This window comes from Typopeltis vanoorti, chromosome 4, assembly GCF_054136105.1.
Source record: "Typopeltis vanoorti isolate ZY-2024b chromosome 4, IOZ_Tvanoo_1.0, whole genome shotgun sequence".
In the NCBI taxonomy this organism is placed as follows: Eukaryota; Metazoa; Arthropoda; class Arachnida; order Uropygi; family Thelyphonidae; genus Typopeltis; species Typopeltis vanoorti.
The window spans coordinates 35390434-35415694 of record NC_143552.1 but is presented as its reverse complement, the minus strand read 5'-3'; the positions used below and the strand labels follow the sequence as shown (position 1 = coordinate 35415694).

Below are 25261 nucleotides of genomic sequence, written 5' to 3'. Positions count from 1 at the left end.
TTCTCGAAACACCACGTCTTATACAAACAACCTTTACTTTAGATTTGTTGGTTCTCTAACAAGTTGTAATTTCGAATGCCACTGTGGTAACCGATTATTATCTCCTAGTGCGGGACCTAAGGTAATTCGAAGTTCCGCATTTGTTCTAAAGCAGGGCTCCCAGATTATCTAACCCTTAATTACTTACATTACTAACGTGCAAGTTTTACAACCTGTGATGGGAAGTATGAACATAAATGAAGGGGCTAACCATTTTACCGTTACTGATTGTTTGCCCAACTACATACCCGCTCTTTCCGGAGAAGGGCAGGTGTTTTAAATGCAAAGAGACATCTGGTCCCCTATTAAGTGACTGCAGAGTTACCTTTGAATACTTTTAATGGGGATTTTATTGCATTAAAATGCAGTTAATATTCTCCTAATAGTTCCTACATCGAATAAAATTAATACCAACAATTAGATGCTTGCTATCATGAAAAAAAAAAAAAAATACCTTGCCTTTTATAATTCGTCTTTCTATAAGATCGGTTCCCAAACGGGAGTACGTGCTGAGCCGTTCATGGGTACACGAAAAATAAATCAGTAATGGCGAAAAAACAAGTAAACAAAATGCAAACCGTTAGTTATGGAACAATAAATGTTACGTTTGAATCACCGCTATTTTAAAAACAAGAGGTACAATTTGTAGAAATGGGTTTAAAAGGGGGTACACAAGTGGGAAAAGGTTGGGAACTTATAGAATGCTTCCTATCCCATAGAAAGAATGGAAACGAAACTAACTTTCCCAGTAATAAAAATAACCGAATGAAAAAAAAAAAAAAAAAAAATCGAAGAAACTGAAATTTAGTGCGACATTGCGTCCATGATGGACTGTATTGAATCAATAAGTTGTTCAACTATATTAGGCAAAGATTAAAATAAAATTAAGAAAAAAATATTTCCCACTTTGCTGTGAGAGTTATGAATACAGGTGTTAGTTAATTTCTTCTAAGAATTAATAATCTAGAAACTGATGTAGAAGCCTCCAATAAATAATTCTCGCCTCTTTGATGTTATTTGAAAAATAATAGACTACGGAAAAATTTAGCGTGCCTGTTAAGTTTTTTCGGGCGGTTAATTGAAAATTAGCAAGGGGACAATTTTATACCTGCTGGCTCTTATCTCAGTAATTGTAGTAGTGCACCTTTTGGCAACTCGTACAGTAAAGAAATAAGCTCTGCACTACTGCAACCTCAGTATTTACATCTGGGTCTACCTACTCACTGAAGAACCACAAAAAAGGTCGAAACCGGTCTAGGTAGTGACCTTCCCTCATAATGTATAACAGCATACATCTCCTAGGAGTTGTGTTTTACATTATGGGGAAATACTAAGGACAGTGATCGGATCTTACTCCACCTTTACTACGAGTTGCCCTAGCATGTACCATGGGTTGGCTTACGCTTGGACTCGCCAAACTTTTACAGTTTTCTATATTCGGCATGAAACTCTTAGATTTCCTATCTTTGAGTTTCTTATTCGGCTAAGAAATAATGTGGGATTCAATATCCACTTAATTTGAATAATTTTACTTCGCCAAAGTAAACTTGTGGGCTCTTATCTCAGTAATTAATAATTTAAAGTTATTAATCTTTATTCAGTTAGTGGTTCTTCAAAGTTATACTATTCCATCTGGAGTGGGCCACCAAGATCGCTAGAATGATATCCGAAAGAGGGGAAAATATGCTTAATGGGTATAGAATGCATTACGCCTTTTATATATATCATCACGGGTGCTGGTCTATCGATGCAGTCTTTCATCCATCTGCCTCTGTTGTTAAACATTAATCTTGTATGTGGAATTAATAAAAATGACTATTGCTTACTTTACTGACTGAGTGAATACCACTTCGTCTCAAAAAGAAAGCTGTGGATTCGAATCCCACCGTAGGCATGGATGTCTGAGAATGGTAAATCATTTGAATCTGACAAAGTTTTTCTTTAGTAATCAAATTTTTAGAAAGTTAAGATTTAAAAAAACATTACGAAACATCTAGAATTTGAAAAGAGATCAATCACTGAAAGCTATTTTTAGGTAAATAATACAATTAATACAAGTATGCTACGAACCATGTAATTTATTAAATACAAAGAACTATAAAAAATACATAAAAAAAAAATACATTTTAAAGAAAAATATTTATTCAGTACCAAGAGACAAAGATATTTATCCAATAAAATTACTGATTACCCTTTCTATTTTCTTTCGGCACAAAGGACACGATTTTTTTTCTTGTTGCAGTCTTCGAGCACAAGAATAACAACATATTTGATGTCCGGTTTTCCCGTGGATTATAACCGCTGTTTTGGGACGGGTTAGGCAAATTAAACACACACCGGATGATGCCTGACCATCACGTGCGCTTGGAGTTTCTTCTTGACATTCATTCAATGTTGAAGTTTCGGTTAATTTCTCAGAAGCTGTCACTAAAATGAAAAAAAAAAATAAAATGCATGAATCAACAAATAATTGAGGAAAATGCAAATATATTACAAATTTTTAATATATAAATGAGTAATTTTGTAAATTATGTTCGATGTAAATTTTACTACATTTTAAAACTAACGCACATTTCATGATAGCTATATGCCTCTTCCCACTATGCACACAGCCTATAAGTATTATAAGCAATAATACATAGACAATGTTAGTGTTGTCAGTCAAAAACTTTTGCCATGCAAGTACCTGAAGGTGGAAGAGAAATCTCTTTCATTTTGCTCTTCATATAAATTGAATAAAATTTACCCTAAACAAATACATATTCTATGATTGATGACATTTTCCATGATAACAGAAAAGCAATGATAAGTTTGCTTTTCTGTTATCACAGAAAATGTTTTTGAAGTTCAGTGTTCGCAGTGATTTAATATAACCCTCCATACTGTCGCCAAAATCCCTACGCGTTACCATTTGCTTTCGTTTTGCGAGATGAGTAATTACTTCCTGGTGTCGTTAAGTAGTCTCCGACCAAGGTGAAGATGTTACCAACATATTAGTTTGGTGCATCACTGATAATGACAATCGAGTATGTGATATCAAGTATATCTTGTGTTGAGAGTGACAAATCGCCCATATGTTTTGAAGAAAAAAAAACGTTTTCAAGATTATATTTGACATAAAAGATTGATACTCTTTCTAATACGTTGAATTTAGGTTATAATATGAATGTAAACAATGTTTATGACGTAGAGGTTTTTGTATGAAAAGCAACAGCTTCTGCAAGCTTAAATTCTGATCTCCAAACCATTCTTCGATGGGGATCGGATTACCTTGTCAATTTCAACGCCTGAAAGACATTATTCTTTATTTCCCACAAATAAGAACCATATTATCCGAGCCTAACTTTTGACAACTGTCAAATCTAGGCAAAATGAGACCTCTCTCCTTGACACCAAGACTCTTGGCATAAACATTACAACCATCGCTTCCTCGGAATCCAAAAATTTAGGATTCCTTCCTCTTTTGCTCAAGGCATTTACATTCAAACAATTATCAATTCTTAACAAAATCTGCTCATCCATAAAACTACTCAACGCAATGCAGAAGAGCAGGCAGACTGCTTAACGACTCGCCTCTTACCAGCTCACTCCAACCACTCTCACACAGGCGTTTAGTGGCTACTGCATGTATCTCCTATAAATATTTCCATTATAAATGTTCATGAAAACTGGCATCGACAAATCCCCCACTACCAAACCCATTGAAACACGTGCTGCTGTCGCCAACATCCCTTCACAGTCAAACTCCATTTTCATGGAATAAGTTTCTCTTCTTCCTCCTTCATTCGTACTGCTGCTAATCAAATAATAGATAAAAAAATAATTGGCAGTTATTCACTTGAGTCCGCACAGTTAGCCTAGTGGCTTTGCGCTTCGCAACCATATGCCAGGAGTGTCCTAGGCTCGATTCCCGTCGACGACGTGAGGAGATGAAGCATCTTCCTCAGCCATAGCCAAGTTAGCCGGTCTTGGGCGTGGACAGCGGGGTTTTTCCGCCAGTTTATCTGGGGTTCTTCATCCCGCAATCAGGCAAACCGGCCCTGTGAACACACAGGGACAGAGCCAGGAAGTACTTCGAGGCATAGGGGTGACCATTCTATCCTCGTATTTCGGTTACTAAATCCAAGCATGCTTGGAAGGTTGTGTACCTTAAAGGCCTGTTAAAGCCATTAGGATAGATAGTTATTCGCTTGGATTACCTCTTGTTCCTTCTCCAACTGGGAAGACGATGCTTATAATACCCTCAACTAATGCTAAAAAAAAAAAAAAGTATATCAAAAACATATACAAGAGTTCAATAGGATATTTCGCAATCATAACTGCCTAAGACGTCTACATTTGGTCGAATTGAGAACATAAGTCTGATAAATAATCCAGTGATAAATTGCCACTGAGTCATGAGCTAAATTTGCAAGTGAAACAAAACAAGAGGAACGTCATCGTCCAACAAAGCAACAGTACTTGCACATTGTGATTAATACGAGCATTAATCCTAAATGCAAAACAAAGAACAGGAACATTTACTACATATTGGGGCTGTGGTTTGATCAAAAAATAGTCTACAACATACTTAATAGGAGATATCTCAGGCAGATTGTTCTGTCAGAACCATTCATCATTCTTGTCAACTATTTGCAATTGGATTGATACAGCTTAATATTCTGTGATAACTACTTTGAAGCAAGTTTCTAAAACGTGCAAATTTCTTGCAATATCTTTTAATCCATAAGTACAGTACTTAGTGTTGTATTTAAAAGTGAAATATCAAACACATCCATAATGGTTTGGACACCGTTTCCTAAAATGTTTGGGTTTACTTGTTCAATTTCAAGTAAAAGCTGAAGTTATTATTCCAATGTTCTTGGGGGCTCACACTGAGGTATATAGATCACTCAGGCTGGCAATGCCTTTCATTCCACTCAAATAGTCTTTATTCCTGCAAAGAGGATATATTTCAAGGCTGATAAAGCCGTTACTACCGCTACAACAGCGACTGTTTGGGGGGGGGGGGCATAACGTAAAGGAAGAATAACATAGCATTTACGAACTTTCCAAACCATTTCAGGGCTAAAATATGATGCGGAGTGCATGAAGCTGATGTTTTTCAATATCACGTGTACCTATTACATGTTACAGATGTAAATACAGGGGCAAAAAAGGAAGCTGAATATACTTACTTGATTCATCATCCTCATAAGCAGAGGAACCATCTTTTTCATCTGAAAAAGACGATATACTTGGGGATGTATCCACGTTTTCAAAATCAGACGGCGAAGATATTGTCACCAAAGAATTCTCTTCATTTTCACTGGATGATAACGGAGATATGGATAGCGCCGAAGTGTCAACATCTTCACTCTCTAAACTTTCACTACTTTCGCTAAACACGTCCTCAAAATCATTTGCTGACTCATTAAAACTCTCCTCATTGACACTGTCGCTAACCACATCGCTATTTGAGCTATCGCAACTTTTGCTGTCCGCATCATCATCATCAGTAACCCAGCTGTCATTAACTTCGCAATCTGAGTCTGCACTGCTGCTATCTGCACTATCATCATGTTCTCCTCTGGCGTCGTCTTCAGTATCACATTCCTGGTCTACATCATTACCATCCTTCAACGAATTCTCGTTAACTATGTTGTCGGTGTTGGTATCTTCATCGACACTGACAAGAATAGATCTTATTGAAGAGAGGATTATTTCGCATTCATAGAAAAACAGTTTTAACCGTTTTAGTCCACCATATAATGTCGGTTCCATGTAATCTTCCAAGCTTTCTGCTAGCGGATACACAGAATTAACAGTTGAAATAGCTAATTTTCTCTTCTTTTTACAGGATTTTTCTTGGAATTTTGCATTTTTCTTTATAGAAGAGTTTGAATCATCGCTAGTCGCGACTGCTGATGTCGAACCAGAAATTTGAGGATTTTTGCTTTCTGTCTTCTTTGTAGCAGTTTTATAAGTCGAAACTGACAAGATTGCAAGATCTGAAAAGAGAATACAAAAGAGCGTTTACCATAAATATATTGTTTATATTTATTGTACAATAAAAAGAAATATATAATGAATTTAAAAAACAAAAAAAAAAGGTCAGAACGTTCCGATTGTGAAAAAATCCCATCGAAGAAACCATTTCAGATTCTCTTATAATCAGTATTCAAATCATTAAACTCAAAGGAAAAAATTAAACTGATACCATATAGAACTGGAAGTGTCCCTAATAGAATTTATTGTTTTTTTTTTTTCAGTATTAATTAGATAGGCGTATAGTGACTCAACGGTGAAGGAGGTATATGGACTGCACAACAAGCTTTTTTTGTTTGTTTGTTTTTAAGTAGTTACCTCAAACCTATTTCACTGAAGACGAAAGAATTAAGCTAAATCATGACAATGATTCCCATGCACTAAATTTCCCAGATTGTTATGCTAGGACATTCTTATTAGCATATAAACCAGCAAATATGGATGCTAGTGGGCCAAGATATACTAAATTTTACCAACGATTATACATATATTCGACTAGGTAGACCAAAGCGTTTCATGCAATATCAAATGTAAATTTTCTTCGCAATATAGAAAAACATTTGTCGAGTGGGGCAAATAGTTTTTATGCTAAAAAAAAAAAAAAACTGATGTAAATCAACATTAACAGAGAAACTTCAGATAGAAGTTATCCTCAAGATTATATTCTTTGAATAGAATACACGTAGACATTCAACGCTATGTTATTCATTAGCCGAGTGTAAGGTTTAGTAAAAATACTCTACCTTTGTTTTATATGCAAGTTATATTAGTTGCATGCAAGGCTTTTGTTCTACAGAAAGACAATTTTATGACATTTCATTTGCAAACATAACTTAATAAAATTTTAAATAATCAGCTGAGTTCTTGCAGAGTAAAAATTGGGGTGCAGCTGCAGAAAGATCATAATTAAAGCTCCTCTTATCTGTTCCTAATTCTCTGAATCAGCCGTGATCACCCAGTGTTTCTCAAAGATCATAACATTTAAGGAACAATAGGTGCATTCTCAACTCCATCCGTGCATTGGACTAGTGCTCTACGTGGTGTAGCCTTTCGTGCATACGATTGATATAGTCATTCGTGACCAAAGTCAATCACATTCTCGGAAACAAAACGCAACAGTTTCTTTCACAAATAATAAATTACATTGCACTTGCATGGATCAATACAAGTAGATCTCCAGTAAAACTGCTGCTATAACAATATACTCTTATCTTTAGATCACTGATAAAGGATGTGTGTAAAACAAGAAGTTAATTTCATAGAAGAGTTTGGAAATTAGTGAATTATCTCCTACGGAAAGAGCAAGTTTTGGAAAAACATGAATGCTATGTAAAAGGGATAAAATAAGGCTCTTAAATTTACTGATCGTCCCTGAAGAAACAAAATCGAGATGCGAAATAATATTTTTGGTAGACGTTATTTGGTTGATTCAAGCATTTGAGATGAGATGTATCTATTTTTGCCATCTTTCAACTGATCCATGAGGCAATTAAGAGGGAAACAATGGTTACTATTTGAAAGTAGTGCAAATGCAACTAAAGCAATGACGCCAGTATTTCTCGCTACTCGAGAGAGAGCGTGGTCAATTAAGTTTTAAGGCATCGAAGGGGGAAGAAAATGACTGTCTAAAACTGGTTAACTCAACCAAAATAAAGATTCATTTGCTTTATGGCATCCAACTCACCCTCTTCCTCATAGCGCTCTGTGAAAGTCAATTCTGAATAACTTCGCTCTTATGATCAGGTCGCGACTAAAGGTAATATATTTTTTCAAAGTGAAATAAACAACCATATTTGAATTTAAATCATAAAAGGTGAGCTAAATTTAATCGCTCGGTGCGAGACCAGTAAGCGGAGAATGAGATCTGGAGTGGCTTGGAAAAAAAAAAAAATCTCATTGGTATGCAGAGTAGTTTCTGGATTACGTAAAAATGAAATTCATCCCAATTGCTGTACTCGTTCCAGGTTTACAACCTTTGGGTTGTCTTCATAAAAAATTAAAAATTCACTAAAGCAGAAGATATTACAGAGGAGAGGAAATCATGGCACGTACTATGAATGAAGCACTAAATTATCGAGTTGAGATAATTAGAAGAGTTGTTAGTGAAGAAACAGATGTGTTGAGAGAGTGGATATGATTATTTGAAGTTCAGTTGGCGCATTTACAGCCACTTTCAAGAGAAACTGTTTCGACATTATTTCTACTTGAGTGCTTCACTAGTTCTCAGCAACTAGTCATTCGAAATGTTCGTCATTATCAGTTAGAAAGCTGCTGATCTCTGCACTTTGGTGACGGACGCAAACGCATAGACTTCAACAGTAATTTGCTTCATTCACGATGCATATGTCAGACAGCCAGCTGAAAAAACCCACTTTTAGCAAACACACAAACCTAATTCCCATCTTCAACTTGAATGAAGTTAGAATTGCTCGTTTGCAAGCTAAAATCGGATGAAGGATACGATTATCATAACGTAAAAACTGCAATCTAATAATGATTAGTAGTTATAGGCCTCTGAAACTTCAAAAAAAAGCTCACACTACATATGCGTAGGCTGTTCAATAAGTAATAAGACTATATTTATACAGAAAACAGATTATCTTTAATCGTCATCATTTACATGGTCTTTTTCGAAGTAACTACTGTGAGACGCGATGCATTTGTCCCAGCGTTGCGTCCACTTCTTAAACACATGTGAAAGTCCGTTTTTTGAGAGTTTTTTCAAAACCGCCTCCGCAGCTTTTACACATGCTTTGTTGCTTTCGAAATGGCGGCCTCTTAGTGGTTTCTTGATCTGAGGAAACAGCCAGAAATCGCACAGTGCGAGATCAGGACTGTATGGAGGGTGTGGTAGGATATCTGTGGTGTTGTTTTGCAAAAACGTCCACTACACAACCAGCAATATGTGGCCTTGCATTCTCGTGGTGCAATAAGAAGCCATTCTTCAGCAATGGACGCTTCCTTTTGACGTGCTTGATGATAATCGCTGCTGTGTTGATCATTGTCTCTGTGATGGACGTTGAAGGTCTTCCCTCACGTTCAAGATCTTCCACATTTTTCCTTCCTTCCTTAAAAGTTTTATGCCAGCGAAAAACACTTACCCTCGACATTGCTTCATCGTGGAAAGCTTCGCGTATCATGTTAAAAGTGTCCGATGCCGAGTTTTGCAAACGCACACAAAATTTAATCGCATAACGCTGTTCCAAGGACGCTTCCATTTCGAAGACTGGTCGCACCTCGTAGGCGCGCCGATGAGCACTTGCGTTTAGTCACGTGACACTCTGGCACATCAGCCCGTATACGCCATCTATCAACCTCTTTTGTTAATACATACAGCAACATTTCTTTATTCCACAGAAATTATTGTGATGAGTGGTTTCGCCAGAATAAAATTAGCCTTATTACTTATTGAACAGCCCACGTATATTTAAACATTGCAAAAGACATTGACCACATTCTTTTTATGACCAAAAATTTCATCGAATTCTCATTCGATGAAATGTTTGGTCTTCTCTGCATCCATTAGGAAGCGTGTATTGTCCACAAAATGATTGTTAGCAGCGTGTTCGATAACGAAAAATGTCCCAAATGTATCGTGCTTCCCCCACCCCACACACAATCCCTCTGTATATACATATACTTGCAGTGTAAATGGTGGGATCTACAGTACTGACGCAATGGTCGATTATATAAATGTACTTAAAAAAGATGTACTTAATAAAATTGGCCATTTATGATAGTGATTATAATAAGGTATGAATAATGGATGCTGGAATGTCAATTGAAGAGCATCTGATAAAAGGAAAAACAAAATATACACCATGTTGAAATAGGCTTTAAAACAGCACTATTTCATTGAAATTTAAATTACACACTTCAGGGCGTGAACCTGCTTGCTGATTACGCTCTGGATTATGATTGCCACTATACACTGTAGTGGTAATTATAATTACCACTCACATTCGTAAAAAACTTATTTGGTTTGTATTTGCTCTTTTTGTGCAGCTATTTGCATGTCCTAAAATCAAGTTTTTCGCTTTAAAAATTAGAATATTAAAAATAAAATAAAATAAGAGCGTTTTTACTGAATGGGAGGGAGAATTGAATAGAAACCCTATATAATTTAAAAACTGCTGGAAAATAAATATAGGGCAGACGTATGCGTTACTAGACAACTGATCATTTCCTCTAACTCATTTGCAGGACCTTGGAGACCAAACAAAATGATTCCATAAGACTATTACACTTTTTTTATATAATCTTTGTCAAGTAGCTTTATTTTATCCTCCATGTTTCGCCAATTTTTCTATTGGCATCCTCAGGGAATACAAACTAGTAAGCTAAAATGAAGGTTACACACTAGGTTATAACCGATGGTTCTAATTCATACAAAAAATTGGTATTGTGCGTGTCTCGTTAACGTGATTTATTCGTTATGGTTCATGACGTAATTGAAGAACCACTGCATTGATTTTAGTTTTTTTATAATTTCTATAGGCCAGTTATTCATATAATTCATTGGTGTCATTATGGTTTTTTGTGGTAGGATCTCTACTGAGAACTTCATATACAGACCTGTCAGATAATAATTTTTAATTTTTTCTTCATAATCTGTAGTATTTAATATAACTGTATTATTACCTTTGTCGGCTTTGAGTATGATGATATCTTTATTATTCCTTAATTTCAAAAGCGTTCTTCTTTCCATTTGGTTAGAGTTGGTGTTAGGAGATCTTGACGGAGCTGAAAGGATTATGCTACTTTTTAATCGTAAGTCATTAGCTATTGGAAATGGTAGTAATGAGAAGGCTTTTTCTAAGTTGCAGATGAACTCTATTTTAGGAATGACAGTGGGTTTTAAAGCAAAATTGAATCCTTTTTTGAGGATAGAGATCTCAGGTTTACTTAAAACGTGTTTAGATAGGTTAATTATCACTTGGTTATCTATTGTCTAATAGTTGCCATGTCTCAGCGTCAAGATTATTAGAGATATCTGTGAATAAATTATAGCACTGTGAGTCTATTTTGCTAAGCATAAATCTCGTATGGCGAATTCTTTCTCTAAGAAGAGCATACGAAGTTCGTTTGTAAACTGGCCTATAAAAATTATAAAAAAATTAAAATCAATGCACCCACTAACTCCTAGATTGTATGGCCTTCCAAAAATTCATAAAGAAGGTATACCGTTACGTCCAATAGTTGATGGAATCTATTCTCCCATTTACCAACTGTCCAATTATCTTGCGAAGATTTTACAACAACACATTCACGTCTCGGATACTTATATTAAAAACTCAAAACATTTTATAGTTAAAATAAAAAACATCCCTATTTTTGAAGAGGATATACTAGCAAGCCTGGACATTACATCTCTGTTTACTAACATTCCAGTGGTTGAAGTCATCAACATCTTAGACAACTTGTTCCCAAGAAACATCACTACTTTGTTCAATCACTGTTTAACTTCTATTTTATTTGGCAAAAACGATCTACAAACAACTCACTGGATTAGCTATGGGTAGCCTCTCACCTCCTTGTACTGACTTATTCATGGAAGATCTAGAGAAAAAAATCTTAACCCAGATCATTCCAAAACCGAAAATTTGGTACAGATATGTAGATGACATCTTTATCATTTGGGATCATACGAAAGAAGAACTAATGAATTACTTCAACCAAATCAATTGTTGTTTCCACAATACCATCAAATTCACATTAGAAATGGAAAAAGATAAAACATTTCTGCCATTCCTTGACATTTTAATAAAGAAACAAACCAATAATAGTATCAACCTATCTGTATACAGAAAACCTACAAATACTGGACGTTACCTCCATTTCAACTCAGCTCATCACATAGCTCAGAAACTTAGCATTATCCATAGTCTCAAGAAAAGAGCTATACAGTATACGACAGACAAGGATGACCTACTAACGGAATTAACCACAATATCCAGAGAACTTTCTTTAAATGGTTACCCAAAAAGACTCTACAACAAGATTCTATTTACTGATATACCACATCGACAACGTGATGACGTCCAATACATCAGTACAATTACGATTCCTTTTGTCAGCAACCTTTCCAAAAAATTAGCCAACCTTTTAAAACCACATAAGATCAGAGTGGCATTCAAACCAATCAACACTATTCGGAAATTTTTAAGATCACCAAAAGATCCTCACCCATTCTACAAGTACTCTGGAGTATATAATATACCTTGCTCATGTGGTATTAGTTACGTAGGTCAGACCTCTAGAAGCTTTGAAACGAGAAAGAAAGAACACATATATGTCAGAAATAACAGACAAGACATTTCAGGCCTTTCATGCCACTTTGCCTCTACTAACTATCACATTGAGTGGGATAAGAGCCTTATGCCATACATAGAAGATAACTACCATTCAAGAACCTTTAAAGAAGCAGCTACAGTCGCCAGTAAAACTGAAAACCTAAACAAGAATCAAGGTCTAATTTTACCAGAAATTTGGAAAACTTTTATCAGATCATTAAACATCAAAGAAATGAACTTTCATAACAATTACGTCATGAACCATAACGAATAAATCACGTTAACGAGACACGCACAATACCAATTTTTGTATGAATTAGAACCATCAGTTATAACCTAGTCTGTAACCTTCATTTTAGCTTACTAGTTTGTATTCCCTGAGGATGCCAATAGAAAAATTGGCGAAACATGTAGGAGGATAAAATAAAGCTACTTGACAAAGATTATATAAAAAAAGTGTAATAGTCTTATGAATAATTGTCAAGAAAAAATTCAACAAAATGATTTGATAATTGGTTTTAAACAAATTTTGTTAATATATCCCTGCAGAGAAAGCGTGTAAATGTAGCTCCGAGAACTTTATTCTATGAGGCAAACATCCGATAATTTTAGAATAATGTAGGTTTAAAGTTTATTTTAAAAAAAAATAAAGGTGCATTTTAGGTTCCTGAATTCCATTACAAGTGGATGCGCCTTGCTTGTCACTTGATGATCGGCAGCCATTCGAAGTAGAACACTTAGAAATAGGATCGATGACCCAGGAATGGCATTTATTAATTACTGCGTGTGGAATGTTTTCCTAGCTAAGAAGCAAACCTTCCACGATGTAATTCCATACACCTTGTATCACTGATGATAAAACTTCCGTCTTCTCTGGCTTCCCGGCTGCAAAAAGTCAAAATAATTGAAATACGATACTAAGTATTCATTGAAAAAAAATTTCTAGACCTTTACCCTTGATGTTGCACGTCATAATCTGAGTATGTATGTGCGACGAAACATCCTATTTAGCTCTATGGTGATGTTTCTGTTCCAATAATTACGTGTATTCATGGAGGTAAATGCAAAAGTTTACTAAAGGAAAAAAACTACTTACCCGATTTGTTATCCTCATTATCAGGACTGTAATTTCCGCCTACGTCGTTTTCATCTGACAGCGAAGTTGCACTTGGAGATGCATCCAGGTTTTCAAAATCTGACTGCGGAGATTCTGTCGAAAAAGACGAGTCCTCATTTTCAGTGGATAGAGATATGGATCCATCTTCGCTATCTGCATCTCCACTTTCTCCATCCACATCCTCGGAATCACTTTCGGAATCAAAACTTTCCTCATCTACATTATCGCTAATCACATCTTCATCGCAGTTTAAGCGATCACTTCCTTGGTCTTCATCTGAAGATGAACTCGCGCTAAATTTGCAGTCTGAATCTTCACTGCTACGATCCGAATCTTCATTTCTGGCGCCCACTGCTTCAATATCTTCATTTGTCAATGCTCTGTTGGCATCATCGTCCCTTTCATCGCTATTTGTGCTATCATCTTCAATATTTTCTAACGGACACTTAGAATTGAGGGATGGAGTTATTTTATTCTGATTTTTATAATTTTCATGGCAATTCGTATTTTTCTTTACAGAAAGGTTTGAATTTTCACCCGTCATCACCACAAATATCAAATTCTACAGATTGTGTTAAGGTTTCATAGCTTGTAATTTTATTTACCTTGAAACTGATGAGACTGAATAATCTGCAAAAGGATTAAATCTATAACTTAGCTATTTACAGAAATAAAATGGAATAATTATATAAACAAAACTTCGAAATTATCTTGTTTTCTTACTTTAATATTTATATATATTTTACATAATCCAGAAAATTCTTAGCCCACACACGATACTAATATTCTATGGATTTACAGCCTTACGTGGTTGGTCACAAGAGACATCTGCAACACTGTTCTAGAATCAAAGATGAACTCATTGAAGTTACAATAAGTTGGTCGGTTGTTTCACACAACGCTGTGAAATTCATCTCCCATTTAAAAGGCATTTATGCCAACAATGGAATTTGAAACAGCAGCGATAAGTTGCTGTTTTGAATTCCATTGCTGATATGGATGCCCGTTTAAATTGAACAGCTGTGGCAGGGAGGAAGTTCAAATCCAGCACGCACACTATAAAAATTCCTTTTTTTTTTTTTTTTTTTTTTTTTTTACGCTAGCAATTCGTTTGATGAAAAATAACCAGGTTTAGGAATGGGGGGGAAAAAATTGTGCAAATGAATATTTCTTGAGCAAAATACATGAATTTCAAAACAATTTGATCTAGATATTTAAGTAATAGGTCATTTTTCTAGCGTAACTGAGAAATTCCAGTGGGAAGTCAATTTAACTAAACAATTTATGGTAGATTAGGACTAAATTTCATCGAAATTTGTTTACAGTTGACTTATTAGCTTATAGACAGGTGTGAGAATGCAACATGCTAGTAGGCTGGGTGTGCTTGAACTACTGTACATTCATATGAAGAATGTATATTTAACACTGAGACGATCGATTTTCAGTATTTTTGAATTACGAAAAAAAAATGAGATAGGGATGGAAGTCATCTGTAGAAATAAGTGACAAGAACAACAGCTATAGGAAGAGCACAGAATAGTTTACTCAGACGACCATTCTATCAAACTCTGAAAAGACAAGAGCAACAGCGTTTTCGTGAAACTTTTAATAGTACTTGTTTGACATGGACGATCGATATCTCCCACAGGACGTAAATTATCAGCGATCCATGATACAGAAAGATGCTTTCAAATGTAGTCAAGAAGATCAGCTGATTTCACCATTGAATTTTGATAGCACTAAAGTAAAAGCAATTTGATAATTAGATGGATCACATTGGTCCTAATTCAGTGGAGGTAAGTGGGATAGCTTCCAATAAAACTGGAGTTGACGACTTCCACGATGCTTCAGTACCAAACGTTGAGGTGCTTTTCTTCAAGGACAGGAAAACTTAAGCGGGATGAACTCTCGTGAAAGAGATGATGCCGATTCAGGCATTCAAAAAGATGGCAGTCAGTAAGTCGCTTTCTTTGAATATTATTGTAATATAACAATCTACAAGTAGAAGAGGTAGAATTACGGGATACTTTACTTTTTGAAGTAATGCTGAGACGGTTAAAGTCGATTAGTCAGCACACTAAATCTCATCTGAGCAGGAAAAAAAAGGAGTCTTATATATATCATTTAGACAGAAGGTGGAATCTCACAAAAAAGTAAGGTCCCATCTTATTTTTCAATTTATATTTCTGGCTGTAGCAGTTATGAGCGTCACACACATTGAAGTTTGTTGCTTCGGCAATAACAAATAACTTAGTGAGCGTCTTAATTGATGCGAGCATCTGGATGATTTGACGGTATAAAAAAATACCGCTGCCTTTGTATGAGATCAGCTAATCCATCCTTATATGGAAAGTCTTTATAAATATTCAAAATCCTAAACGAGATTAAAAAATCAGGTCTTTACGACCAAAGGGCGTTGTCGATATTGACCGAGAAGAAAACCGGAAAATTTTGCAGACAGTGTAATATGATCAACTCAACAAAATTTAGTAAAATAATTTCAAAATGATATCCAACCTACTAATTTTTCAATATTTGACTTGAGTTTTTAGATGAAGTGAGTAACAACACGACTAACTGGCAGAAATAGAATCGTGCGAATCTACTAAGAGCGGAGGAAGAGAAGACAAACGACGCCACTTTTGACTGTTTTTCGCTACTCTCAAAGTTCTTTACTCGGATTTGAGGTAAAAAGGCTGCAAAAAAATATTCTCTCGACTAAAAGGTTATCCATTTTTAAATCAGTTTAAGAACAGATTTTTTTAATGCACGTGATCAACGAGGTATTATTGTAGTGTGACTTGACTCCATCGAAATTTCATATCCAAACTTTCAAATCCATATTGGAATAAAAACTTGTTAATACATTTTTAAGTGTTCGGTTGCATGATGATCTGAACATGGATTTAGTTTAAGTTGTTCTTAGTCTAAAATTATGTACAGTGCAGGCATCTTAAAATCAGTGCAAGTTTGATAAAGAAACTTCTTTAATGATAATCCCCCCTCCCCACACACAGTTCAACCTTAAACACACCAATACTGTGGACGGGAATAAATTAAGAAGCCTTAGAATAAAAATTGCAACAAACAATGGAAGAAATACTCACGTAGAATTAACAGTTTAAAAATCCAGTAAATACATACGAATAATGTATGACTTCGTCTGTACTGCATAAAGGCTGCATTCAATTTTTCCATAATCAATTCTCAAAAGTTATGGTAGTTATTCAGAACAATACATTTCATCGCAGAGATGAATTTGTAGGTCTAGTGAATCTGATACTTCTGGTATATCTTGGATAAGCATTTTACAAAGCGAAAGTGGGGAGAACAAATTAGACATTATAAACCAAAACGAACTGATTATGAGAATTTAGTTTCCTTCTTTTAAATCATAAAATGGAATCTAAGATTGCTTAATAAAATCATTAATTACAAGTAAAATACTTCATTATGAAACATTACAATGTTTGCTTCTCACAAAACTTGCGGTTCAAAGAAAGTGTAATATTCGTTACTAACTCAGAAGGGATTTATTTTGAGTGAAAACAGGAGTTATAAATTACATAATTCCGTTATGGTGAGTTTTATAAGTCTTTATATGAACATGCAAAAGAGCATTCCAACAGCACTTACGGACTAAAAACATCGAATCAAATGTCACGAAAAAAATGGCGTCAGTTTTGAAAATTACTTTATAATATTTCATAAGTATACACTCATTTTTGACATGTCAAGTTTCGAATTACATTTAAGTCCATTTGGAATTCTTATGTCCTTTCAAAGTATTACTGGATAACAAAGTTGTGTACCAAAATGTCAATTATTGTAAAGCCGCTGTTCGCCCCACTTCAGTAATGTACTAGTGCATAATTTGCAAACTTCAATAAATATACATACACGGTATGAGGGGAAAAAAAAAAAAAAAACACTGAGCTTCGACATCCCCCCCCTCTACTAACTTCAAGTACACGCGGTATACTGTGTGTGTAAAAAAGTGTGTATTGACCACACTCAAGTTAATTCTGGATCTTCTACCTGAACGGAGACTTCGAGTTAAGAGAATCGATTAAAAGCATATGTAAATTTCTAAGTTAAAAATCTTAAGTACGATGCCGTTTTAAATTTAAAATTGTTACTTTAAATCGAACAATTTTAATCATCTCAGTGCTAGTGCAAGATATCGGCCTATTATAACTAAATAGTTATCTATTGACTGAGAGCGACATCTTTACGAAGCACAAACCAAGATGCATTTATTAAAAAAATTGGCCAAATTTAATATCGCTCATCAAGGGAACATTCAATTGTTTTGATCTCAAAGTCGTAAACGATTTTATTTGCTACCATATGACAAAGTTCACATTAAATGCTTGCACTCGCCTTTCTCTACATCCATCACACTAAGAAGAGAAGGGAAAAAAACTGCAGCTTGTTTAGACTAGGGAGGTTTCCACCACCCAATCGACAAACCACGTGACAGGGGGAAACGTCTTCTACCCTCGCTTAAAGACACTTGCGATACTAGCTTTAATGGCGCGCGAGCGCGCACACACACACCAACCTTGCTCTCATTCTGTGGCACAATGTCCGGCAGCATTAGCCACCAAAGACTTGAAACACCGCCCGTTGGTGTAGTCGCCTAGACTGACCCTTTAACCCTTCCATGTCTGGCGAGATGTGGCTCCGTATGCAGGAGACGCACGCTTTGGCGTGATTCAGGGTGTGACTCAGCCTTGAAATGCTGGCGGGTACAAAGGGTTAAAAGGGAGCGTCTCCATATTCAGAAAGGTGAGCGCGTCGTGTGGATGAAACTTCCTCTAGCATTAAGTGGCATAACAGTATCCCAGGGCAGTTAAAACAGCACTCCAGTTCTTATACGAGAATATTTTTAAATAGAAAACTATGAAGTGGGTTTCCAGTAGCCAGCAATTTATTGGTTAAAGCAACTCAGATCTCCAACTTGAAGAAAATGACCCAGCACCTTTATGTGGGTTTCAATGATTTATTCCGCTGTCTTATCAAGGTCAAATTAAGTTCAAGATAGTTTTTATCCAGTTTATTCAAAAATGCGTGCAAACATGAATTTGGGGGGAACTACAATAATATGCAAATTCTGGCTTAGTTTATATATATATATATACACACACCTCTTGAAACAAATTAAGAATATTTTTTAATACCTCCAAAAATAAGTCAAACTTAAGAAATTGCTTTGATTGTAAACTGTGCATAACACTGAACGAATTACATCGAAGAGCAGCTATGTTACAGTGCAGGAGTAGCAAAAGGAAATCCAAAGTGCTGCCAAGTTCTATATTCAATGTTACACACAGACGAGAGTAACGTGGCATTAAATTGCTAGGTACAGAGTGCATGTTATCGAGCCAAGCAAACTGCATTGTAATATATTGAGCTTCGTATTAGCCACGCGAACTATCACTAGAACACCAAAAGCATGAAGAGACAGTAATGGGCGTGGCCAAGATGTGAACTGTAATATTCAACCTTAAAATAATTAGACCTAAAAAAAAGAGGGTAGCGGTAAGAGTGAAGGCTCTGTAATAAGTAGCAATATATTTCACAGCAGAAAACAAAGCATGAAGCGTAAAATAATTCAGATGAAAACAGAACACTCCATTATGCTGACAACCCCAATTATCTGCACAGCTTTTTCATATATTGATCGCCTAAATGCAGCCCGTATCATACAGAAGTACTTCGCCATAGCGTTATAAGTTTGATTTAATTCAAGCAGCAATTATAAACGGAACAGACCTGAATTTATTTAAGATGCCGATGTGTGCTTCTCAAAAGTAAGAATGAGTCAAGTGAGGTGTTGGATTACCAGTTCAACGAACAGGTCGAATGACGGCATTGTATTTATAAGTATCGATTTTTTACTAAGAAAAATTGTACGTTGGGTTGTTTGGAATTATTGACGGAGACAGATGACGCTTTGCATTGTATGCGTTCTCATCCTGATTTTATTTGTAGCGACTTAAATTATTCTTAGCTAATCACAGAATGTCATTTAATTTTACGATAAAATAAATGCAACCAATACGCCATTAAATTTTTTTTTTCATTCTCTAACATTCCGAGACAAACTAATAAACTTAAGAAATATGAATTCAGAAGGCATGAATACCTGTTCGCAAAATTAAATAAGAGAAACATGGGAAAATGTGGATGAAAAAAAAAAGCAGAAATAATGATGGGTAAGTGCTTACTGAATTGCAGTTCAGGACACAATCTTCGAAAAGGGACTATTTCATGTTTCAATCTAAAGATATGCACAGGTTCATAAAGAACGCATTAAGGGAAAAAATTATATAGGATCATCTTAAGACTGGTTTAGGATATGAAACAAAAGTGATCTAGTTCGGAGCAGAATAAAAAAAAATATTACATGAAGTTTAAAATAATGTCGATCAAATATAAAAATATATTTAGGAAAAAAGGAAAATCTTCAAAATAAGTTGCAATAATTGGCAAATTGTTGTTCATTGGCTTAGCCAGAGAAATACGCGCTGGAACTGTAAAGATGGTCAATTAAGAACTACGTAGACCTAATCAGTCAAACAGGAGTTTCCTATTTGGTTATCCAGTTTCTGGCAAGTAAATGATCATGTGATCCGAGAGAATAGAGAACAAAATAAACTTAAGTTATTCATATAAGTAAGCAAGTGTCATGGGAAGAATACAGAATGCCAGTACCATAAAAGGGTAACAAACCATCGGAGAATATATTACAAAGCTCAGAAATGGAAGAAAGTACCATACAAGGAATCAGATGAAAAATATAAAATGCAACTTAATAATATGGATACTTTGAGTAATCAATTTAAAAAACATTAACGGATGGTGTAGCCTCTACCACAGAGAAAAGATGAATATCACTCTTCGAGGTAGATTCAACACAGAAAATGTGAACAGACAACTGATATCTGATCAGAAATGGTCCTATATGGAAGAATAAGTTTTACACCAACTACATCAATATTGTTCAAATTCTAGATCAAAATTCTTGGAGTAGTCATCTGTATATAAGAGGTGAATTTCTGTCGAATCTTCAGATTCGATCTATGTAAGAACACTTGAATATTAAAAAAAAAAAAAAATGGAGAAACTAAGAGGCGGACCTTGGCAACATTTGGAATACCCAAGCCTCAAGTGTTTACTTTAAAAAAAAAAAAAAAAAAAGTATATTGTTATTTAGAATTATCCAGCAACTAAGATTGAAGCTATGTATTATTAGGTTTCAGTTAAATCAGGTCAGTTTACCTGTTTCGCGGAATGAAAAATTAGTTGAAAGAATGGAAATGGAATGGCAGAACCTTCAGGAATCTGGAGTGAAAAATTCATACTGGTTGTCAAAATAAATGGTGTCAAGGTTAAATTATAAACAGCGATAGGTTTCGGAGTAAGATACATCCCTAAGAATTAAAGTATGCAGGAAAGATGATCAAATTCTTGCTATGTACGCCCAGAGAGTGTACGAGGTATTATAACAGTGCGACATGAAAATTGCATCACTACCTTCCATTCAGTCTCCAAATTAATCTGTCAAGATTCCAATATTATCACATCTTGTCTCTGTAAAGCATTTTCTTACTGTATCAGTAAACTAGTCTTCCTCTAGGTCTTTATCCCACCATATTGGCAAAAAAAAAAAAAGGTTTTGCTACACTTTCCTCTTCCATTCTTGTTTAAATTGACCTCACCACTTGAGATTAGCTCTCCTCACATGTTCCTGAATGCTAACAAGTTATTTCCTAATATCCTCATTTTAATATAATACTGCCATTGATGTCATTTGTTCACTACAAATCTTTGTTTAGAACTAATATCTGTGGTTTTGTTGTTTAAGGTTTTGTTCCTGACCCAGAAATCAACTATGCATATTCGTAAGTTAAAATTAGTTTGAACACTGTCTGGTATACAGCTAATTTAGTGGCTTGACTAAATTCTTTCTTATTCTCTATAAATTTATTCAGATGACTTCCTACCATACCAGCTTTACTAATTCTAATGTCTATTTCCATATTTAATTTACCATTTTCACTAAAAATGGTGCCTCAACATCTGAAATGTTTACCTATTTTATAGGTTCTCTATTCAGAATGCAGCTGAAGTTCTCCATGTTTCAACATATTTTCAGGATATTTGTACTGTTGATTTTTATACCAAATTTAGCGCAGTCATTCAGTTTATTGTGAGAATTGCGCAGACTTTTACTGCATTTACTTAGCAATATAACATCTGCATAGAGCGCTGACAATTTTTGATATTAGGTTAAATGCTACTTTCTTCATAATGTGATCCATACAGATGAATAAGAATGGCAATAGGTGTAAGACAAGTTTGCAGACTGTAACATCTTCCCGTTAAATTCTTCAATTCTGACTTTTGATTCAGATAATATATTATAGAGATAATACAATTTCTCATTTGCGCAATATAACTGTAGCGTTTTGAACAGCTTCTCTTGGAACCGTGTGTGCTTTTTCCGCATCTACAAAACTTAAATGCAATCTTTGTTATATTCACGAGTTCAACTTAAAGTGAAAATCTGATCCTCATAACCTCCATTTCGCCTGAATCCAGCTCATTTTCCATTTCCTTCAACAATTTTTCTTAGCTTTTTATTGAGCATACTATAAATCTTGTCAGGAACATTCAATATAAAAATTCCTCCAATTCTCGCATTTTATTACCCTTTCATACCAAAGTGATCCCATAACTTCGGTTTAGTTTTACACATTGCTTTGCTTTTTTACATTTTTTCTGTATTCTCTCAGAGCACAACCTGACTTATTTGTTAGGAACTTTCAACATTTCGTTTTCTTGACTGTAACTTCCTGAATCCACCACCGAGTTACTTAATTGGAATTCTTAATTGGATTTTTGTATCCTTACAGACACTCACACGCCCATCTGACTGAAATCAATATTTTCTTCAGGTCTGCCACTGAATCTACAAGGTGTGGTTCTTGTTTTCAAAATTAATTTTTTTTTTTTTCAATTTTCGTCATTGGTGTATTGTAATCTACAGTTCGTCTCTTACAGTTGCTAAACTTCGATTCGTTAAGAAACTTACACTTTAATATGATGATGAAATTTATCTATCATCATCATGCGTATCAAGGATTTAGGCCTATCATGGCTTGTTCCGGCCTTAGAAGTCATCGCTGAATCGTTTAAGAGGACATCCTGGTTTTCTTTTTCCTAATGGCTTGTACTTTAAAGCTTGTTTTGGTAATCTTTCTGTTTTCATTATTTGAACGTGTTCCATCCATTTATGTTTATATTTTTTAATTTTTTCTATTACTGGTTCTTGGTTTAATTCTTTTATAATTTATTTCGAAAATTTATCTATATTTATTCCATTTATTCAAAATTAAATGGTGATCACTTCATATTTTAAATCCTCTGTATACACTTACGTCCAGAATTATGGGGAAAGATAACGCTATCAACAATACCAGTTAGAGACTTGAGATTACGCCATTTTTCCTGGAAAGATGCAAGGAATAATGTAAAATCAAGCACAAAACTCTGCGGTACTTGAAAGCAAGGGAACAACCCTAATATAATAATCAGAAATATTAAACAATTTTTTTACGTTGTATAGATATGATTTTTAAATAAGTCAATTAAAAGTATTGAAGAATAAAGTGAACAATTGTAACAAACTTGATATTAATATTTATTAAGAGGAAAATCGTGGTGCCGGGAACAGGGTAAAAAAAAACATTTAGAACAATAACCCTATTACATAATTTTTGGCGAAGAGGCGAATTAGTGAAAACCGATATGTTGAATAAGTGAAGATGGAGAGCCCGTTGAATAAATTTGCATGAAACAAACAACAGCAACAAAATGGCAGTATGCGATACAGGATACAGACCAACTTGTGGGTACTATAAATGTTAATGGTGCAATAACATGAGTAATGAAAGTATTAGAAAGGAGTTATTATCAAAGAATGTATAAATAAGTTAATGTGCATGGCTGATAGGAGAGGATGTGTAGCGGGGGGGAGGCTGTACAAATTACTGCATCCAGAGAGTTCTCAGAATGAGGTTTCTGTTATGTTGCATGTGTTTTTCTCGGATTCCATGATTATTTTTCTGATTTCGGGAAAGTAATCATGGAAAATTATTTAGCCTACGAACAGTATTCTATAGAATTTTTGGGGACGTAGGGGGAAGTGAAATACATAGCAGGATATAATTATATATTTGCTTCTAATATGATTATTCTGCACTCCGTAAATATTCGTAGGACAGCGGAAATGAAGATTGTGGAAAGTACTCTGTATTAGAATTTATAATGGTTTGAAAAGGTGTCTTTTACTTCAGGGAAAATAGTTTTACTGAAAAGACACCTTTTCAAACCATTACAAATTCTAAACAAAAAATTGGTCTCATTTCAAAGAAGGGATAACGAATATCCACTATTACTTTATAGCAAGAAGCACAACGCATACGCTTAAGTTTCAAATATGATTGGAATCACAATGATTTTCGCCATCGGCCGACCTGAAATACCTTGAATACAAAAAAAAAAAGGTATATTTCAGGTCATTAACTGCACTTATTTTCTCTATCAGACATACGCAGAGATTGACGTACGGCTTACTGTAGATCAGGTGGTTGGACAGGACGGAACGTCATGACTGACAAAGCAGCAACATAATGTGACCAAAGTAAATTCAAGATTAATACTTAAGCATATGGATTGTTCTTTACAAATAATTAATAACTAATTTTTTTTCTCGCTGGTTGTCAATTTTTATGTATCATTACTAAACCTTTCCTTGTTTTTAAATTATGAGAACTTAAGTTTAGTTAGAAAAGCTAAACTGTCAGTGATGGCACTGTTCACTCGCTAATCTTATATCCCTATCCTCGGGGCACTCAATATCAGTTTTTCTAAATGAAACTTGTGGTAAGTACTTAAATGTTACAAAATATACGCGATCAAAATTTATTAATGAAGTAGCAGCAAAAGAAAAAAAAATCGAATCATCTTAATGATAGTTGTCTACAAAGGGATTTGAAAATTCCGAAAGCAGTATGATGCAATTTATAGATGAGGCCTTCCTTAAAGAGACCAAAAACCATATTGTTCCTAAGTATTAACCATAATTGATAGGCCGAGGATTAACTTTAAAAAAAAATCAAGCGTAAGGAAATATACCCCGCTGGGATACAAGTGGATGATAGAGGACTGGTCATTACTCGGTCTACTTGGAAGCTTGAAAATTATGTCTCTAGAGAATGATAATACTTGTCTCTCTACGATACTGATGTGGTTTACTCAAACCACATCAGTATCGTAAAAAACACGTGTGATGTTTTTGAATTACTTAATTCCTTGAGCAAGGAAGGAAACTTATTTGAAGTTACCAGTTTTTAGGAAAATAGGACAACAACGTTAGAAAAAAAAAAAAAATAGGAATATGTTCATAAGAAACAGGAACAACATAATGGTACCTAATACAGAAGACTTGGAATTTTATTTTTATTTCCGAGATGAAAAGAAGTTCAGTATCCCATGTATGAAGACGACAGCTAGATTTCTCGAAAGTTTACTTACAAATGTAATATACTAATAAATTTAGTTTCAATTAATTCAAAACATACTTTATGTATGCTACATTAAGATGAGCGAATAATTCAGTATTTTATTTCAGTAAAATTGTCATTCTGGTAAAGTTTTTGGAGTGTAAAAATGTGGAATTTTGAGAAGTATTTAAGATATAAATTTCTACTTA

At 34.8% G+C, this 25261-nt stretch overlaps 1 protein-coding gene across 3 annotated transcripts in view; it reads right to left on the bottom strand.

Moving 5' to 3' along the window:
* Positions 1-2125: 2125 nt before the first annotated feature.
* LOC150107227 (uncharacterized) overlaps positions 2126-25261 on the bottom strand; it is a 72264-nt gene continuing 49128 nt past the window's right edge. For all 3 annotated transcript variants that reach the window (XM_090391084.1, XM_090391083.1, XM_090391085.1), the window contains exons 2-4: positions 13456-14106; positions 5217-6029; positions 2126-2466 (exon numbers count right to left, since the gene is read on the bottom strand). In XM_090391084.1, the coding sequence (XP_090247210.1) occupies positions 2207-2466; positions 5217-6029; positions 13456-14020 (1638 nt within the window). In that variant the 5' untranslated portion in view covers positions 14021-14106 and the 3' untranslated portion in view covers positions 2126-2206. The remainder of the gene's footprint in view (positions 2467-5216; positions 6030-13455; positions 14107-25261) is intronic.